Genomic DNA, 17,162 nt, shown 5'->3' with positions numbered 1-17,162 from the left:
TACTTTTATTTTGATGACTAGAAACTAAACTAGTTTTTGGTTTAATTTTGGATTTGTTTTGAGCTGGTCTGAGAGAGCTTAATACTTGACCTTGAACAAGTTAATCATTTATCTCTGAGTCTTAGCTTTCTCAAGTTTAGACAGAAAAAATATACTATCTCAAAAAGGTTATTAGGAGAATTAAATTTGAAGCTATAATTTGTGGCTCATAGTAGTAAGCAATAATCATTTATAAAATAGGAAGTAACCCCAATACTACAAGGGGAAATAATCTATTATTAATTTTAATAGTATTAAGTAAGGCAAAAATTTTTCCTTCCAAGTTCCTACTAAAAGTACCATGTACATGCTATATCCAAGGGTTTTTTTTTAAAGAAAATAATCAATCCAACTCGTCTAATGAATTATCATTAGCACTAATAATTTTTTTCATTTACCTGTCTGTAGAACTGTTTCAGGATCAACTGACGGAAGAAAGTTTAAATCCACTGACCTAGCAAACACCAAAAGAGTAATTTAAAAGCTATAACATTTCCATCCACATTCTTAAAGGATTCCTTTATGTATAATATCAAAATAAGGATACACAAGTATAAAAACATTCTGAAGCATTCTATTTTACCATGCTAATTTCTCCTAAGCATAAGGAAAGACATCAGAGATTAATTACTAGTAGCTTGAGAAATTACAATAGGATAAATCACAAAATTTTCAAATCAAAAACTCATACTATTTATTGTTGTTGTTATACTTATTGGTGAATAGTGTCAAAATGGCATTTATAACTACATAACAACCCAGAAGTATAACAATGTAAGTATATGCAGCTATCCTACAATCAAAATACCTTTAGATATAGTAATCTTATTGGATGTTATTTCCTGTGACCGTGGTTTATGTAAGGAAATTGTGTGTGCACATGTTCATGTTCATGTGTGTCACACACTAGCAGGTACACTCTCTTCCTATTGTTTCTTGTAGAGATGAATTTCTCCTTTCCTTTTTTCCTCGTTTCCTTCTTCCTTCCTTCCTTCCTTCCCTCCCTCCCTTTATCCTTTCTTCCTCCCTTTTACCTTCTCTCTTCCCCTCCCTCTTTCCTTTTCCTTCTTCCTTCCCCTGCCCTCTTTCTTTTTTATTTTTTTATGGGTGCCAGTACTGGGGCTTGAACTCAGAACCTGAGTGCTGTCTCTTAGCTTTTGCTCAAGGCTAGCTCTTTACCACTTGAGTCAAAGCTCCATTTCTGGTTTTCTGCTGCTTAGTTGGAATTAAGAATATCATGGTCCTTCCTGCTTGAGCTGACTTCAAACAGCAGTTTTCGGATCTTAGCCTCCAAGTAGCTAGGATTACAGATGTAAGCTACTAGCAACCAGCTGAATATATACCTTTAAAAAGAAGATGAATATGTATATTCTGGAAAATATATCTGAGTAAATACATAGCTCTTAAACACATATGCTAAAGAGAAGATTTTAAAAAAAGATAGGAAATTAGAAATCAAAGGTAAGGACCATGCAGCTTCTTCATTTCTGTCAACTGTTCTAAGCCCTCACTTCTTATGTAGTCTAGATGCTTCCTACACACTGACAGAAAGAAGGCTGATAAAACTCTGCAGAGGAGGGGTTGTACTATCTAGTATAAAAGAAATTAAGCAATAACACTTGAGTGCTTTGAAGTGTGATGAGAAAATAAAAGATTTTATTTAATACTTCACTTAGACATGCAAGCTATCATTTCCAAGAGAGTTTCTCAAAACCTGGACAAAAATTACCAAAAAGTATTGAAGTGCCAGACTTTGAAGTCAGGCCCCACTTTACCACGTGAACCCCACTTTACCACGTGAACCTGAGATAAGCAGGCCCTGTGAACAAACCCAGGACAAGCCCATTAGGGCCCAGTCTGTCTAGAACTCTAACCCCCTGGGAATGCTTAACTCTGACCACCCCTGGGGTGCCTCGAACCCTGAGCCAATCAGATTTGTACCTGTGTCCTAATCTTGCTTGCTTGAACACCTGATTGTTGTAACTTTGTTTTTTGCCTTTATAAGCCCTGTGTAATCGTAGCTCGAGGCTCCCTCCTAACCTCCACTGTGTCGGTGGGTAGGACGAGGCCCGAGTTGCAGCTCGCTTAAATAAAGCCTTGTCTTGCTTTTGCATTTCGGAATGTCTGAGTCTCGGTGGTCTTCTTGGTGGTGGTTTTGTGACTTGGCACAACAGTATGTGATGTTCCAAGGAAGCAATTCAACGTCTCTTTCAATACAGTTTAAAACTAACATAATGTTTAGAGATATTCTCTGGGACAAAATAAACAGCCCTCAGCATTAAACTCTTTGACCATGGACTCACTTTCTATAGGCTACCTCCAGAAAAAAAACTCTCTTGAAATTACATTTCAGAATAAAAAATTGGAAGCCAGGTACCAGTGGATCAGGCCTATTCCTAGCTACTTCAGGAGGAAAAGTCCATGAAACTCATGTCCAATTACCCACAAAAAAGCTGGAAGTGAAGCTGTGGATCCAGTGGTAAAGCACTACCTTTGAGCAAAAAAAACTTAAGGACAGCACCAAGGCCCTGTGTTCAGACCCCAGGACTGGCACATGCACACGCGCGCATGCACAAACACACACACACACACACACACACACACACACACAAAATAAGACAAGATGGTGACATAGTCTATGATCCTTGCTGTACATAAAGCATAAACAGCAGATTAGAATCAAGGCCAGCCTTGGTAAAAAGTGAGAGCTTATCTGGGAAAAAAAAAAGAAGAAGAAATAAAGGCTGCTTCAGGTTTGACTCAAGCAGTGAGCCACCTCTCTCACAAGTGTGAAGCCTTGAGTTCAAAACCCAGGATCACCAAAACAAACAACAACAAAAAACAATGGCTTTTGTATTCTGTGTCTCACATCTGTAATCCTAGATACTTGGAAGGTAAAAATCAGAAGGACTACAGTTTAAGATTGACCCAGGGAAGAAAATGTGCTAGTAATAAAAAGCCACTAAAAAGCCAGGAATGGTGGTATGCAACCATCATTCCTGTTATGCTGAGAAGCATTAAATTGGAGAACTGCAGTCCAGGATAAACTATGAGACATCAGTCAAAAACGAATTAAAGCTAAGAAGGGGTGGGATTGTGTTGAAGTGATAAAAAGGCTCTAAGTTAAATTCTCAGTAACATTTTGGAGGGAAGTAAGAAAGGGGGAGCAAAATTTTTGGTAAAAAGAAAATTCAAATAAATGTTTTGTACATAAAACAGTTTTCATTCTTGGTATACATTAACTTAGTTGGAATATAGATTTTACTCTTATAGTGATTTTTGCTTCCATCAACAATATAAGTATCATTTAACAGCTTACTCATAACTTTGCAAGAATGTAATTATATGCCAATAGCCACTTACCTTTCTTTCTCTTGATTTCCTTTGTCACTTCCATTGTTAATCAAAGCAAGTTCATCTAATAATGATGTAGACTCCTTTGTAAACTTCTCAAAAACCTACAACATAGATTTTAGTAACATGCTAAGAATAATTTTAAAATCAATATGTTATGAGGATTTTCAGTTAAAAGGAACATAATCTGTTAGTAATAATTCCTTTCTTTTACAACAAGTCACTCAGTGCAATTCAACTACAGAGTACAGTTAATAAGACAAAATGATGCTCTCCAAAAATGAATAGCTCTCATAGAAAAGAAAACTTTTTAAGCTGAAACACACTAAGAGCTTATTTTTATCTTCATTCAGACAATTTTTGTTGTTGTTGGTTATGGGGCTTAAATCCAGGGCCTTAGGCACTGTTCCTAAAGTCTTCTGCTCAAGCTAGTGTTCTACCACTTTGAATCACAGCTCCACTTTCAGCTTTCTGATGATTAATTGGAGGTAAAAGCTTCACTGCATTTCCCACCCAGGCTGGCTTTGAGCCAAGATTCTCAGATCTTAGCCTCCTGAGTAGCTAGGATTATAGGATGAGCCACCAGTGCCTGGTTAACTTTTTATTCTTGTGTTTATCTGAGAACTATTTGGACCCATAGAAAATTTTGTAACTACATGAGTAAATTAGGAAAATTTTGACCTTTAATTCCAGTCACAGAACATGTCTTCATCTTATTCTTTTACCAATCTATATTGTTTTTATATAACTTATATGTTTTATAGGTAAGTGTGTAGCATAAAAATAGCCACAATTTAAAAATTATTTCTGTAATAGTATTTGGGGCAAATCTGTTTAGACATATGTAATAGAGTGGACACAGTTGTCTGATATAATTGTTCAGATATGGTACAAGGAAAACTGATTACACATCCTGAGACTCAAAGTTCACTACTTTCCAATAAAATTAACATCTAATTTGAGTTAATCTGAAATTTTGCGTTTAGCATTTTAATTAAATAATACATTATATACAGTAGCAAATTTCAGTCTGAACACAAGAGATGCTTTCAGAAATGAAAAGCTTTTGCTGTTAAATTGCACCTCAAGCTGATAACGCAAACTGATGCTTAAATATCCTCTGAAAATGGTATAACAACTAGGTCACTTCTATGATTCTACTTTTTGTGTGTATCACTGTTATTCCACTTAAGAGATTGATCATTTTTACTGGTACCACTAATGACAAGCGCTAGCGCCACAGAGTGCTTTTGTACTCTCATGCTGGGTGCAATTCAATGTGTCTGAAGTATATTCATTTTGTCTTACTCACAGCCCTGCAAGGATGTGAGACAGAGAGAGATTAAGTAACCAAAAGTCATATACTGACATCTTGATTCCAAATGCAGGGGTCTGATTCCAGATTAATGTGGTATGGAATACACATTTCTCTATTTTTGTAAACAGGAAAAGCACCTAGATTTTTCAGTTTACTAAAGTTAGTTATGAAAATTTCTTATACACAGTAACATTTTATCTCACTGCAAAATACCAACCAGCCTCTTATTTAACCAGTCCATGTGATCATAGGTGAGACTTCCACCAAAGTCTTCTGTTAATTGGCATGGCTCTATGTAACGAGTCAACTTGTTGGCAGACACTAAAATAACCTGTAGGAAAAAAAGAGAAGAAATGACTAAATCATTATTAAAATCGTAGGAAATAATAAAGACAGAGAACTATATTAAAATCTATAATACTATTTTAACATGATGACATATTATCATTTCATTAATTCAGTTGGGAGAAGGGAGAAACAAGAGCACTTGAGAAACTCCCCTCAATACATTAAAAAGAGACATAATTGTAAATATGTATACAACAGATGTTGTTCCATCCAATTTCATAAAGCAAATACTGCCAGATGACAAAATACAGACACCAATATAACAATGTTGAGTCACTTAAGTACCTGTCTCACCAAAAGATTCATCATCCAGGCCCCTACCCTGCCCCCCCAAAAAGCCAACAAAGACACTACAAAACTAAACAACACTACAGATGGACATTAACAGATATTTACAGAATATCCCATGCTATGAAGTAGAAAGAAAAGGGAAAACAACCAAACTCATTCTATGAAGCCAGTATTATTCTAATGCCCAAACGAGAAGACATAACAACAAAAACAAATGCCCTAATAAATGTAGGTGCCAAAATCTCTTAATAAAAGAAAATACTTTCAAACCAGATTCAGCAACACAGTAAAAAGAATATAAACTGTAAGAAAATCAGTTTCACTCAAGAATAGCTCAGAAAAAAAAGAAAATTAAAAAAAGAATAGTTCAGCATATCCAAATCAATAAATGTAATAATGTTAAACAGTATGAAAAAACTAAAGCAGGGGCTGGGAATGTGGCTTAGCTGTAGAGTGTTTGCCTAGCATGAATGAAGCTCTGGGTTCGATTCCTCTGCACCACATACACAGAAAAAGCCAGAAGTGGCACTGTGGTTCAAGTGATATAGCATTAGCCTTTGGCAAAAACAAGCCAGGACAGTGCCAGGCAGTGCTTAGGCCCCGAGTTCAAGCCCCAGGACTGGCAAGAAAAACAAAAAACAAAAAACAAAAAAAAAGAACTAACGCAAAAATCACATTATCATCTCAACAGATGCAGAAAACACTACTGACAAAATTCACTGTCCCTTTATGATAAATCTTAGAAGTAACTACAAGGAGGATTGTACCTCAATGTAATATAGGCTGTATGTAGTAACAAATCTGTATCAACACCATACTAAACACAGAATAACTAAAAATTTTTCTCTAAAGTTAAAAACAAGATACTTCCAAATGCTGATATTATACCCTATTACCCACAGACAATTTGAGAAAATAGTATAATGGACCCCAATATTTTCGGAGATGGGTCTCGTGCTTGCTAGGCAGGCACTGTACCACTTAACCACTACACCAATCATTTTTGCTTTCATAGTTTTTCTAGTAAGGTCTTGCTTTTTTTCCCAGGATGCCCTGTATCTCGACCCTCCTATTCAGTACTATAAAAGTTAGAGAACTAAGTAGATTATTTCACAATAAATAATATTTATAAATGATAATTCTATCCATACAACAGAGTAGTCAGAGCAAATATAGTATTTTCCCATAATGGCTTGTTTTTCCACAAAGCATCCACTAAGTTTTTAATAAACACATGGAAAAAATACAAAAATATGGATAAGTAAAAATTTAAATTAGGTACTAATATAACCAGCAGGTACACACTGATTTATTTCAAGATTGGGTAGTGGGTAGGGAGTGTTTATTATTAAACTTCATGTATATAGTTACTTTTCTTTTTTCAGGCAAGAGAGAAGATTTATTACTGAACTGCTGACCTGTGGCCAAGATGATCCATGTCTGGAGAGAAAGGAGAGAGAGAGAGCGACCCCCACCCAGCCCTGCCTTATATCTAGGGCAGGGGCAAGGGGTGTGGCCAGGTGGATTAGGATGTGACCTCAGGGAAAGGGGAGGTAACTGCCTCCAGGTCTGCAGGTTACCCAGGTAACTGGTTGGAGACTTAATGAGGTGGGGGCATCTACATGGAGCCCTCAGGAAGAGGGCCTTACATTCCAGCCTTTTAATAGTTATGAAAAAGGGCGAAGACTCTCTCTGGCTGCTTCCTGCTGGCAAGGGGCGTCGGCATTAGGCAGACAAAAGGCAGAAATGCAAAAGGCAGAAGGCAGGCAAAAGGCAGAAATGTGGCCCCTCCTGGAGAAGGCGAGTAGCAGGGTCCCTTGGTGGTAGATGCCAGTCCCTGAATGAAGTCTGGAAGAAGTCTCATGAGGCAGTGGCAGAATCGGGCAGAAGCGGCGGACAGAGCAGGAGAGAACCGGAGCAGCAGCAGTTTCACTCACCAGGGTAGACAAGTGGTGTGGAGGTGGAGGTGGGTGTGGAGGCCAGCAATGGTATTAGTGAAAAGTGCCGCGTGGCGACTCGCAGCAGTTCGGTTCACGGAAAAAGGGCCATCAGGACTGGGGATACTCCCAGAAAAAGAAGAAAAATAGATGGGCATTCCGCCTGTCCTGACTCTTAAGCCCCATCCGAGTCACGGCACCATATATGTTAGGTTTTTAAAGTAGGTAGCCTGTAAAGGAGAACACCACGCGGTATTCAGGCAGGAAAGAAAGTTTATTACCGAACTGCTGGCCTGTGGCCAAGATGATCCATGGCCGGAGAGAAGAGAGAGAGAGAGAGAGCCATATAGTTACAGTTTTAAAGAATATTAGCAAGCATTATATTTAAAATTTCAGAGACGGGTGCTGGTGGCTAATGCCTGTTATCCTAACTACATAGGAAGCTGAGATCTGAGGATTTCAGTTCGAAGCCAAACTGGGTGGGAAAGTCCATGAGACTCTTACCTGCAGTTAACCACTAGAAAACAGGAAGTGGCACTGTGACTCTGTGGTAGAGTGCTAGCCTCCAGTGAAAAAGAGCTCAGGGACAGCACCCAGGCCCTGAGTTTAGGCCCCACAACCAAAAAATGAAAGAAAATGTAAAAAAATTTAGAACAGAAAAGATAGAGAGAAGGGAAGGATGGACAGAAGGAACAAGGTAAGTTTGACTCTCAAGCTGAAGACAACTCCTCTGAGAGGGCAGACATAAAGCCCGTGGGGAACAAGGAGACTTGGGAGGTAGTGATGGCTAGAAGAGTAAGAAGACCATAGGCTTCTTTCCCATTAAAAAAAAGAAGAAGAAGAAAGAAAAGAAAAGAAAGGAAATAAGATTCAGCACAACAAATTATATTTTGGTTTGTTCAGTAACAGCATATTCAGTCCACATTATTCTGTGAGCTTGAGCAGCACCCTCAGGTCTCATTTTTTTTTTTTATCTTAGTTTTCAGAGAAGGACTTGTTATTTGCCTAGAGCTTAAGATCACAATCCTCCTACCTCTGTCTTCCGCATAGCTGTCATTACAGACATGGGCCACCACATTCAGCTATTTAAATCTATTCTAAATGGTAATTTAATGTCATCTCCAGAACAAGGGGTTTGTATACACAGCTTACTTTGGTAATAGTGGCGACTAATTTAAAATAAACAATTAAAAAAAAAGAAGAACATTGCAAATGTTTTTCACTTCTTGGCAAACTGACATAAAGGGCTTTGCTTTATTCTATGGTTTCTCTGGAAACATTTTTTTTAAATTTTTATTGTCAAATTGATGTACAGAGAGGTTACAGTGTCATACGTTAGGCATTGAATACATTTCTTGTACTGTTTGTTACCTCCTCCCTCATTCCTCCCTCTCCCTCCCCCTTTCCCTTTCCCCACGAGTTGTTCAGTTGATTTACACCAAACAGTTTTGCAAGTACTGCTTTTGTAGTCATTTGTCTTTTTACCCTGTGTCAATTGATTTTGGTATTCCCTTTCAGTTTCCTAGTTCTAATACCAGTATACACGGTTTCCAACGTACTCAGATAAGATACAGAGATAGTGCAGGTACAACCACAGGAAGGGGATACAAGAGGGTCATCAATAATAGAAAAACATTTTTGATGAGTTCTCTGGATCTGGTGTGGTGTTTCAGTGAACAGTGAGTGGGACTACCCATGGGAGCGATTTAACCTGCCATCAGATTGTGATCTGTAGATGTACACTCTACAAATAGTAAAGACAACCAAACCCCAGGAGTAAGTTTTTCATTCTTGAGAGATGTCTAATGATGTTTTAATAAAACATATTCTGACACTGAAACTAAGAGATAGATGTCTATCCCATGAGGAAAAAAATACGCTACTTGCTAAATTGGGCATCAATTCACACCAGAAAAAATATTATGACCTAACTATTCTCTCCTGAAGAGATAAACAGATGATGTCAAATTAAATGGATGATTTGTCTACTTCTCTACAATGGTTTATTTGGGACAAGACTGAACTCTGAAGAATATGTCTTTTGAGTAAACCCCACAGCATGCCTACTGTATTATAACTCATACTGTAATTGGAATGCAGGGCCTTGAACTTGCCTTGGCTTTTTTGCTTAGCTAGCTTTCTACTACTTGGGCCATGCTTCCAGCTCAGGTTTTGCTGATTAATTGCAAAAAAAAAAAGTTCCACAGACTTTTCTGCTCAGGTTGGCTTTGAACCTTCATCCTACAGATCTCAACTCCTGAGTATTTAGGATTTTATGCGTGACCCACTGGTACCTGGCTCTGTAAACATTCTTTTATGCAAAATATAAAGATAAAAATAGTAGGAAAATATCTTACTCTCTATAAATACTGACACCAGAGGCTACTTAAAGAAGTGCACAAGGAGGGAGAGGTATCTGTACAGGAGGCAAATCCCCTCAGCAATGCCTGTTTACATAGGAGAGCAACTGTCCCTTTGCCATGGGAAATGACATCAGAACACAACACATAATTACTGACACTACTACTTAGAAGATAAACAAGCTCTGGAAGAACAGACAGCTCCACTCTGTACCAGTAAGACAGACAGCATACAAGGGTGTGATTTTACAGAAAGAACAAATTCCAATGCTAAGGCAAAAATAAGAAACCACAGTGGAGTAAAGTGGACCTGAAGGAAATAAAATTAGAACACTGACAAAGGAAACTGAGAAGAGCAGGAGATTCTAGAAGTTATAAAAACAAGGAAACAAATTAGAATACAAACAACCGACATAAAGAGAACAGAAAAATGGACACATTTCAGAGCTGATGTGGTAAAAGAGCAGTAATTCTATATCAGGTCATTTTCTCTAAATTGACTGACTATAGCTTCTTAAGTTACTAATAGTGCCACGACTACCCATGTGCCCTTCTGCTGCAGTCACTGAGGAGACCACTGGCCATGAATAATGACAACCTGGATGACAATGTACTAGAGGACTTTGTGTATCTTAGGGAGAAGCCACGAAGTACCAGCTAGGTTATACACTACCCATTTCAAAGGGAAGAATTGTTATTTTCCCACTTAACACATGACATTAGTAATCTTTGATTTAAAAATACTTACATAAGATAGGGAGATTTTTTTCCATAAATTATTTATAAAATTATGTATTTTTATGCTGGACTTTAAGATTATGTAAAATGAAAAATGGTATTATGTAACCAAAAATAAGAGAACCATTTTCATGTCTTAATAACAAATTATTTTAGACTTATAAAAAAACTACCTTACCTCTAATATTTTGTTTTTATTTAAAAAGAATCTTTATTAAATAGAAGGGTTACAGTTACCTAAGTCAGGCAAAGAATACTTTTCCTTTTGGATAATGTCATTGCTTCCTTTGCTCTCCCTAGTTTTTCCCTCCATCCCACCCACAAGTTGTGTAGTTCATTTTCAGCATGGTATCCAGTGAGTGCACTGCTGCATTTGTTCACTTTTCTGTGCCTCCCCTTATACTTTGAAAGAAATATAGACAAAAAGAAAAACAGCAAGAAAGAAAAAAGCTTCTTGTTTCCATTTCCTGGGGTCCATTTTGATAAGTATTATTTATTCTACATGATCAGATGTACCTACGTATTGTGCCTTTCTGTTCCTTTCCTAAAAGTGTCTTCCTTTGTTCGTACTGTGTGTGAATGCCCAGAGACCTGTATTTTAGTGTATTTTAGATCTAGTTTCCACATACAAGAGGGAACATGCATCATTTGTCTCTCTGAGCCTGGCTTAGCTCAGTTAACATGATTTGTTAAAAATTATTTCCAATCATTTTTATATTTCTTTTTAAACAACTGTATGTGAAAAAAAGTTTGCAACTCCAGGCTCGGAGATAACTGATTTTTTGTTGATGTTATTGTTTTGTGCTGGTACTCAGTGCTGTGCTTGTTGAGCTGCTGTTCTACCATTTGTGAACTGCATCAGCCCTGCTCTGCCCTAGTTAACTGAAGATAGAATGTTGCAGACCTTTCTGCCTCAATCTCCAATCCTCCAGATCTCAGCCTCCCTGGGAAAGTAGGATGACAGATGTGAGCTACTTGCGGAAGCACAGTAGATAACTCTGTGGATATGTAAGTCTTTTATTCATAAACAAAGAACCAAATTTAATTTAACCTCATTTTTGTGCTACTTTTTTACCATAACTTTTAGACAACTAAAGACAATATGATGCTATACTGGAATTTCCATAAAATATTGTATTGCTGTATGTAAATTATATATGCATATATATTGTTTTGCAGCAAATTTATAGGACTAGTATTACCTTATGTTTCATAAATTGTTATATATCAAATATTAGTGAATTTTGTTGATTGTTGACCAATAGTTCATTTGAAGTTGTATAGCAGATAAACATTCACCATTATAGATGAATGATAAATTTGAGTGACTGACAGAGCTCTAATAATTATTTAAATACATGATAAATCTTAAACATTCCAAAAGGAAATATATATTTAAGGTAAAAATTAGTTATTTTAAAAAATGTATTAGGAAAGAAGATTCTGTTTTAAGGATATGAATCTTCCACCTGGAAAATAAAACTCTGAAGTACTAAAAAATATAAAATTTAAAAAAATCTACTTTTGGATAAGAACACAAAATTTAAAAACAAACTAATGTGGTGTGGAAAATATCATACTTCAGGGACACTGATCAGTATGGTGTTTATGTCTAAATTCAAGGTTGAGAGATTACCATAGCTTTTTTTTGGCCAATCCTGGGACAGGAACTCAGGACCTGGGCACTGTCCGAGACTTGTGCTCAAGGCTACTGCTCTACCACTTGAGCCGCAGCACCACTTCCATCTTTTTCTGAGTAATTTATTGGAGATAGAAGTCCCATGGACTTTTCTGACTAGGCTGATATCAAATCAAGATCTTCAGAGCTTAGCCTCCTGAGTAGCTAGGAGGCTAAGTAGTAGTAGCTAAGTAGCTAGTAGTAGATATGTGCCCCCAGCACCCAGCTTACAACATATATTAAAAGATATAATTCATATGTCTGAAAAAATTATTGAAAACCTAGAAACAAGCTAAAGATTTTAAAGTACTATGTGTTCTCTCCGGCAGTGCTGGGTATAAACCTTTCACTGGACTTCTATAACAATAGGTAATAACATCTTAAACAATAGGTAGTAACATCTATACACGCAGAGATCAATTCGTAGATTTCGTCAAGAAGAAATGCAAATAATTGCTAGACACAGTAATTCCATCTATCAGGAGAACGGTGACTCAAGCAGGCCAAGAAAAAAAGAAGTTAGCAAGACTATGTCTTAATAACTAAGCCAAACCTGATAACACTGTTCAAAAAGACATGAGTCATGAGTATCACTTTACTTGTAACCCCTCTGTAAATCATCTTTACAATAAAAAAATTTTTTAAATGCCCTCTGTGTGCTTACTTGACAAATGCTGTGAAAACCTGGCAATGAATCCAGGTTATAGAGGATTCTGTAAGGTATTCTTAACAAGAACATCAGTACCATAATAATGATACATTTTCAATTATATAGATTATATACAAAAATACAGGTATACTTAAAACAGCCCAAATTATACAAAAGTACCACCAAGAAAAAAGTTTTTTAATTACACAAGAATCTATGTTGAATTCCATTTTATCTCTAAGCTAGTGTCACATAACGGCTGATGTTGAACTACTCCTTAAATTTTAATGCTTAATAACAAATTTGAGACTACTTTCATCTCTTTACAATATTAGGCTTTTAATGAGGGCCTAGTGCTTATTATTTATTTGAGAAAATATCCTAGCTGAATTCTCCTCAATGTTTTAAGAGAAGCCTCTGGTTTTAAAACATTATTTTAAAAAGCATTCGTTTTAAATCAACAATCTGACACTATATCAAAGAAGAAAAACATTCTCTACTTTTTGTTTTATCCTCCAAGATATAACATATCTAACCACTATTAATTCATTTAGCATAAAGCTTAAATAGGCATGGCATCTTTGAGAAGATACATATGCTGAAATAGGTTTCTCTTCTAAGCAGCCTGACTTTCTGAACCACTGGCCTCTGTTTACATTGCATTTTCAGTCATATCTCCTTGTGAGCTGCTTGCCATGAACTGCCTGCCTTAAGTATTCACTCTGTGGTGGTCCTGACTCCTAAGCAGTATTCGTGCCTCTGGGTTTCAGCTTTTACTTTCTTGCCTCACTATACCTTTTTTGCTCTACCCTGGGATGTATTTTCCACTCAGCTACCAGAATCCTGATACTACTGTGTGATCCAGCAGTCAAAGCATCTTCTTTTTGCCCCAGGAACACATTTTTCTACCCAGTCCACCTAATAATCAAGTCTACCAATGATAAAGTTGCAATATAAAGTGGGAAAAAAAATCCGGCTTCCACTTAAGACATAAACTTGAAAAAAGCATTATTCAAACCAAAGTAACTCAACAAATTTGAAGCTGTGGGGAACTGAGGAAAATGACAGCAAAAAGAAAACTCAGAGCCTGATTAGAATAATTTAGCATGTTCCCTGTCCTGTTAAAGCCAAGCAAAAGATAAAATGGGCCTATGTGCAGTCACAAATGCAACTCACTTCTGTTTCTACTGTCTAATTATGACCGGCATTCAATGCAGGAAACATACACGAAAATTAAGCATGAAAATAAACCACTGTGAAGAATTAAATCTAAAACCTGAGTAAGACAAACCCAGATATATGAACTATTGGATATGGGATCTAATAGAATGATACAAGACTGTAAGATAACAGACAGAGAAGGACAGGGGGCATTTTCAGGAGACCGATTGGAGAGCTGTCAAATGGCATCTACAGGAGATTGACTTCTGGATACTATCTTCAGAAACAAAATTTTATAAATACTTAGGTCCCTTATATAAAATTTCATTATATTTGCACATAATTTATGCAAATTCAGTCCAAATTCCAACCCAAAATGTATTGAAAATACAGTTCAATCCCCACATAGAAAGAAAGAGGAGAGAGACAGGGGAACAAGGAGGAGGAAAAGGAAGGAGAGGATATGAAGGAAGAGGAGGAGGAAGAAGATAAGGGAGAGAGGGAGTAGTAGAAGAGAGAGAAAAGGAGAAGAGAGGGAGTTTAGGAGGGAAGAAAGGAGGAAGGGAAAAAAGACAGTTGAAAACTGAACACACAGAGAAAAACATGGGGTAAAATTAAAATAGAAGAGCAATCTAGAATGGTAAGAAGTTTGCTAGTAGGCTACTGTATATGCAACTAGAATTCCTGAAGAAGCAGAAAAGAACAGAGTGAAGAAAAATTTTGAAAAGAGACTTTCTGAGAACTTTCCATACAAAAGGGAAGACCTCAAACCAGAGAGATCCAAGAGTTGCAGAGAACATCAACTAAATAAATACATCGAAATATAATGAAATAAAAGAAAATTTCTGAAAAAAAATGAAAATGAAATCTTGAAAGTAGTCAAAGGAGAAAAAAGACACATAACAGAGAGGATCAAAAATACAAAGAACACCAGACTTACGGTGAGATACTAAAAATGTAATGTCACATCACAGAAATTAGACTTTAAAGTGTGTAGTATTTATTGGTAATACTTATTAAATTTTGTTTTGGTAACAAACAATATATATGTATGTATGTATATATATATATTTGGGCTCCAACTACTTGAAGGAGTTGGTAAAGAGTGACATAAGTAAAACTAAGGAAGTTTTGTAGTCATTCACAAATAATCATAATTTACTCTATAAGCACCTGAATGCTGAGTATATACTAATCATAGTGTTAAGCACTAATTAGTTAATGCTAATAACCAACCTGAACAAATAAAATATTGTTGGAAAATACTACTTTAAAAATATAATACTTCTTTTAGTTTTTTTTAGCAGATTGTACTTGCCTCAAAACCAAGTCTATCCTTTTCTTTCCAGAAACAAAAATGTGTTACTTTCTTATCCCAGAATTCATCTGGTTTCACTACACAAACAAGGGATACCTCTGCTGGAACGACATTCTGTAAAACACAAGAAAACAGGTGTAAATTATACGTGCAGAATAAGTTAATTTACTAGATTAAAAATAGATATTCATAAATTTCCTAAGTAAGAAACTTAGGAAAGAATTAAAATAATAAAGTATAAAAAACTCTCCAAACTTCCAAAAACAAATGGCAATCAAGACATGAAAGCTACATAGAAAAGATTTCAAACAATGTTAAACAGACAGACCATGAATTATTTTTTGTTTTACTCTATTCTCTACTAGAGAGTAAATTTACAGTTCAAGGAAAGTTTTTAGCTAGAAATAATTAATGCTAGATTTTTTTGAGATATAAACATTTTTTCTAATACTATCATCTTAAAGAATCTCTCCAAAAATATGAAATCTATTTTCACACAAAGTAAGTTTTATTCTCAGCCATACAAAGAGGTACAGATTCTACATGACTACTAATTGAAGCTCACAGAACTAATCTTTCATAGTATACCACTTTGTATTTACTGAATATGGTTGTTTGTACTACCTGAAGAAAGGAAACTGTTGCCTTAATACATATTTCACATGTATTGTTCAGGAAATTTCAGAATGCCTAACTTAAAACACATCTTTAATTTTAACCACTTCTAACATCTGCAATCTGAACATTGCCAAACCATTCCCAATTCTGAAATAACCTTGTAATAGGGATACTGCTTGACATTCTCTCATGCTCAAAATAGAGTTCAAATCCTTTTCCCAGGGCCTCTGACAAACTTCAAGATTAGTCCTTGCTGTCCTAGAGACCTCACCTTTCACTTCTCCCCACAACTGCTGCTCCTAAGTTATAAGTCTGTTCCCACCTCAGGCCTTTGCCTATATTGCCTGTGTCCAGAATGTCCTTTGCCCTATAGTAGCAAGAGTGTTCCGTTTATTTAAGCATCTATATAAAGGCCTCAAAGAGACCTTTCTAATCTATCCTACCCAAAGTAATACTATCTCAATCTCCCTTTAGCAATGCTTCTCTATAGCATCCACTATCTAATATATTAGTTATTAATTGCTTAATTGCTCACTAACTCCTCAAATAGCATATAAGATTTCCAAAAGCAGGTATCTTACCTATTATGTCACCCTTATAGTTGCAATATCTGACATACAGAAAACACTAAACATGTGCTAAATAAACAAATCTTCATTAACAAGTGCACCTTATTTTCTCTATTTTACAGAATAATCTTAGTGTTGGAAAACAAAAGTAAGTTGTCTAAGATAATGAGTTTAAAACTAATAGCAACAGAATAGAAACCAGTTATGTACCATAGGTCAGATAAAAAACATTTTAGGTTTCACAGGCCATACAATTCCTGTGGCAACTACTCAGTTCTGACAAAATAGAGGAAAGAAGCCTCAGGTTCCATGTAAATGATGGGCATAGACTAATGCCAATAAAATTCATTTACATTCAAAGGTCTCATTCCTATTCTAAACCATAGCAAGCAGTGAAAAACAACAGAAAATGTTTAAGAGAAAATCTTATAGTTTAAATGTGTCACTGGGAACTTCAGAACTCTAGTGCCTTTTGCAATGATTAGACGATAGCTAAGGAAAACGAAAGTAAACTAAGAAGTGTCAAAACTTTAATCAGAGAAGCTGGGAACATTAGAGCTTTATTCAGTTGACTTGTGGAAAATTAGTATTTAAAAAACATGAGAGCTGTGAGAATCTTTGAGATGAAAACAATGAGTGATTCTGCCTGTAGAAATGATTTAACTAGGAGAAAACAACAGGCCACGGCAAACTCTGAAAAGATCAACTATGAATAAATCCAAAAGATCAGAAAAGAAATTTCAAGGGAAGATGAATCCATTGATACTTCTTCAACAGTCACTGA

General features: G+C 36.1%; 1 protein-coding gene across 2 annotated transcripts in view; it reads right to left on the bottom strand.

Annotated features, from left to right (window-relative positions):
* Sestd1 (SEC14 and spectrin domain containing 1) overlaps positions 1 to 17,162 on the bottom strand; it is a 67,632-nt gene that overhangs the window by 27,395 nt on the left and 23,075 nt on the right. For both annotated transcript variants that reach the window (XM_048345166.1, XM_048345165.1), the window contains 4 exons: positions 15,192 to 15,305; positions 4,929 to 5,042; positions 3,403 to 3,497; positions 438 to 493 (listed from right to left, as the gene is read on the bottom strand). In XM_048345166.1, the coding sequence (XP_048201123.1) occupies positions 438 to 493; positions 3,403 to 3,497; positions 4,929 to 5,042; positions 15,192 to 15,305 (379 nt within the window). The remainder of the gene's footprint in view (positions 1 to 437; positions 494 to 3,402; positions 3,498 to 4,928; positions 5,043 to 15,191; positions 15,306 to 17,162) is intronic.

This window comes from Perognathus longimembris, chromosome 4 (genome assembly GCF_023159225.1).
Source record: "Perognathus longimembris pacificus isolate PPM17 chromosome 4, ASM2315922v1, whole genome shotgun sequence".
Lineage (NCBI taxonomy): Eukaryota > Metazoa > Chordata > Mammalia > Rodentia > Heteromyidae > Perognathus > Perognathus longimembris.
The sequence above is the reverse complement of the archived record's forward strand: the minus strand, read 5'-3'. Positions and strand labels throughout refer to the sequence as shown.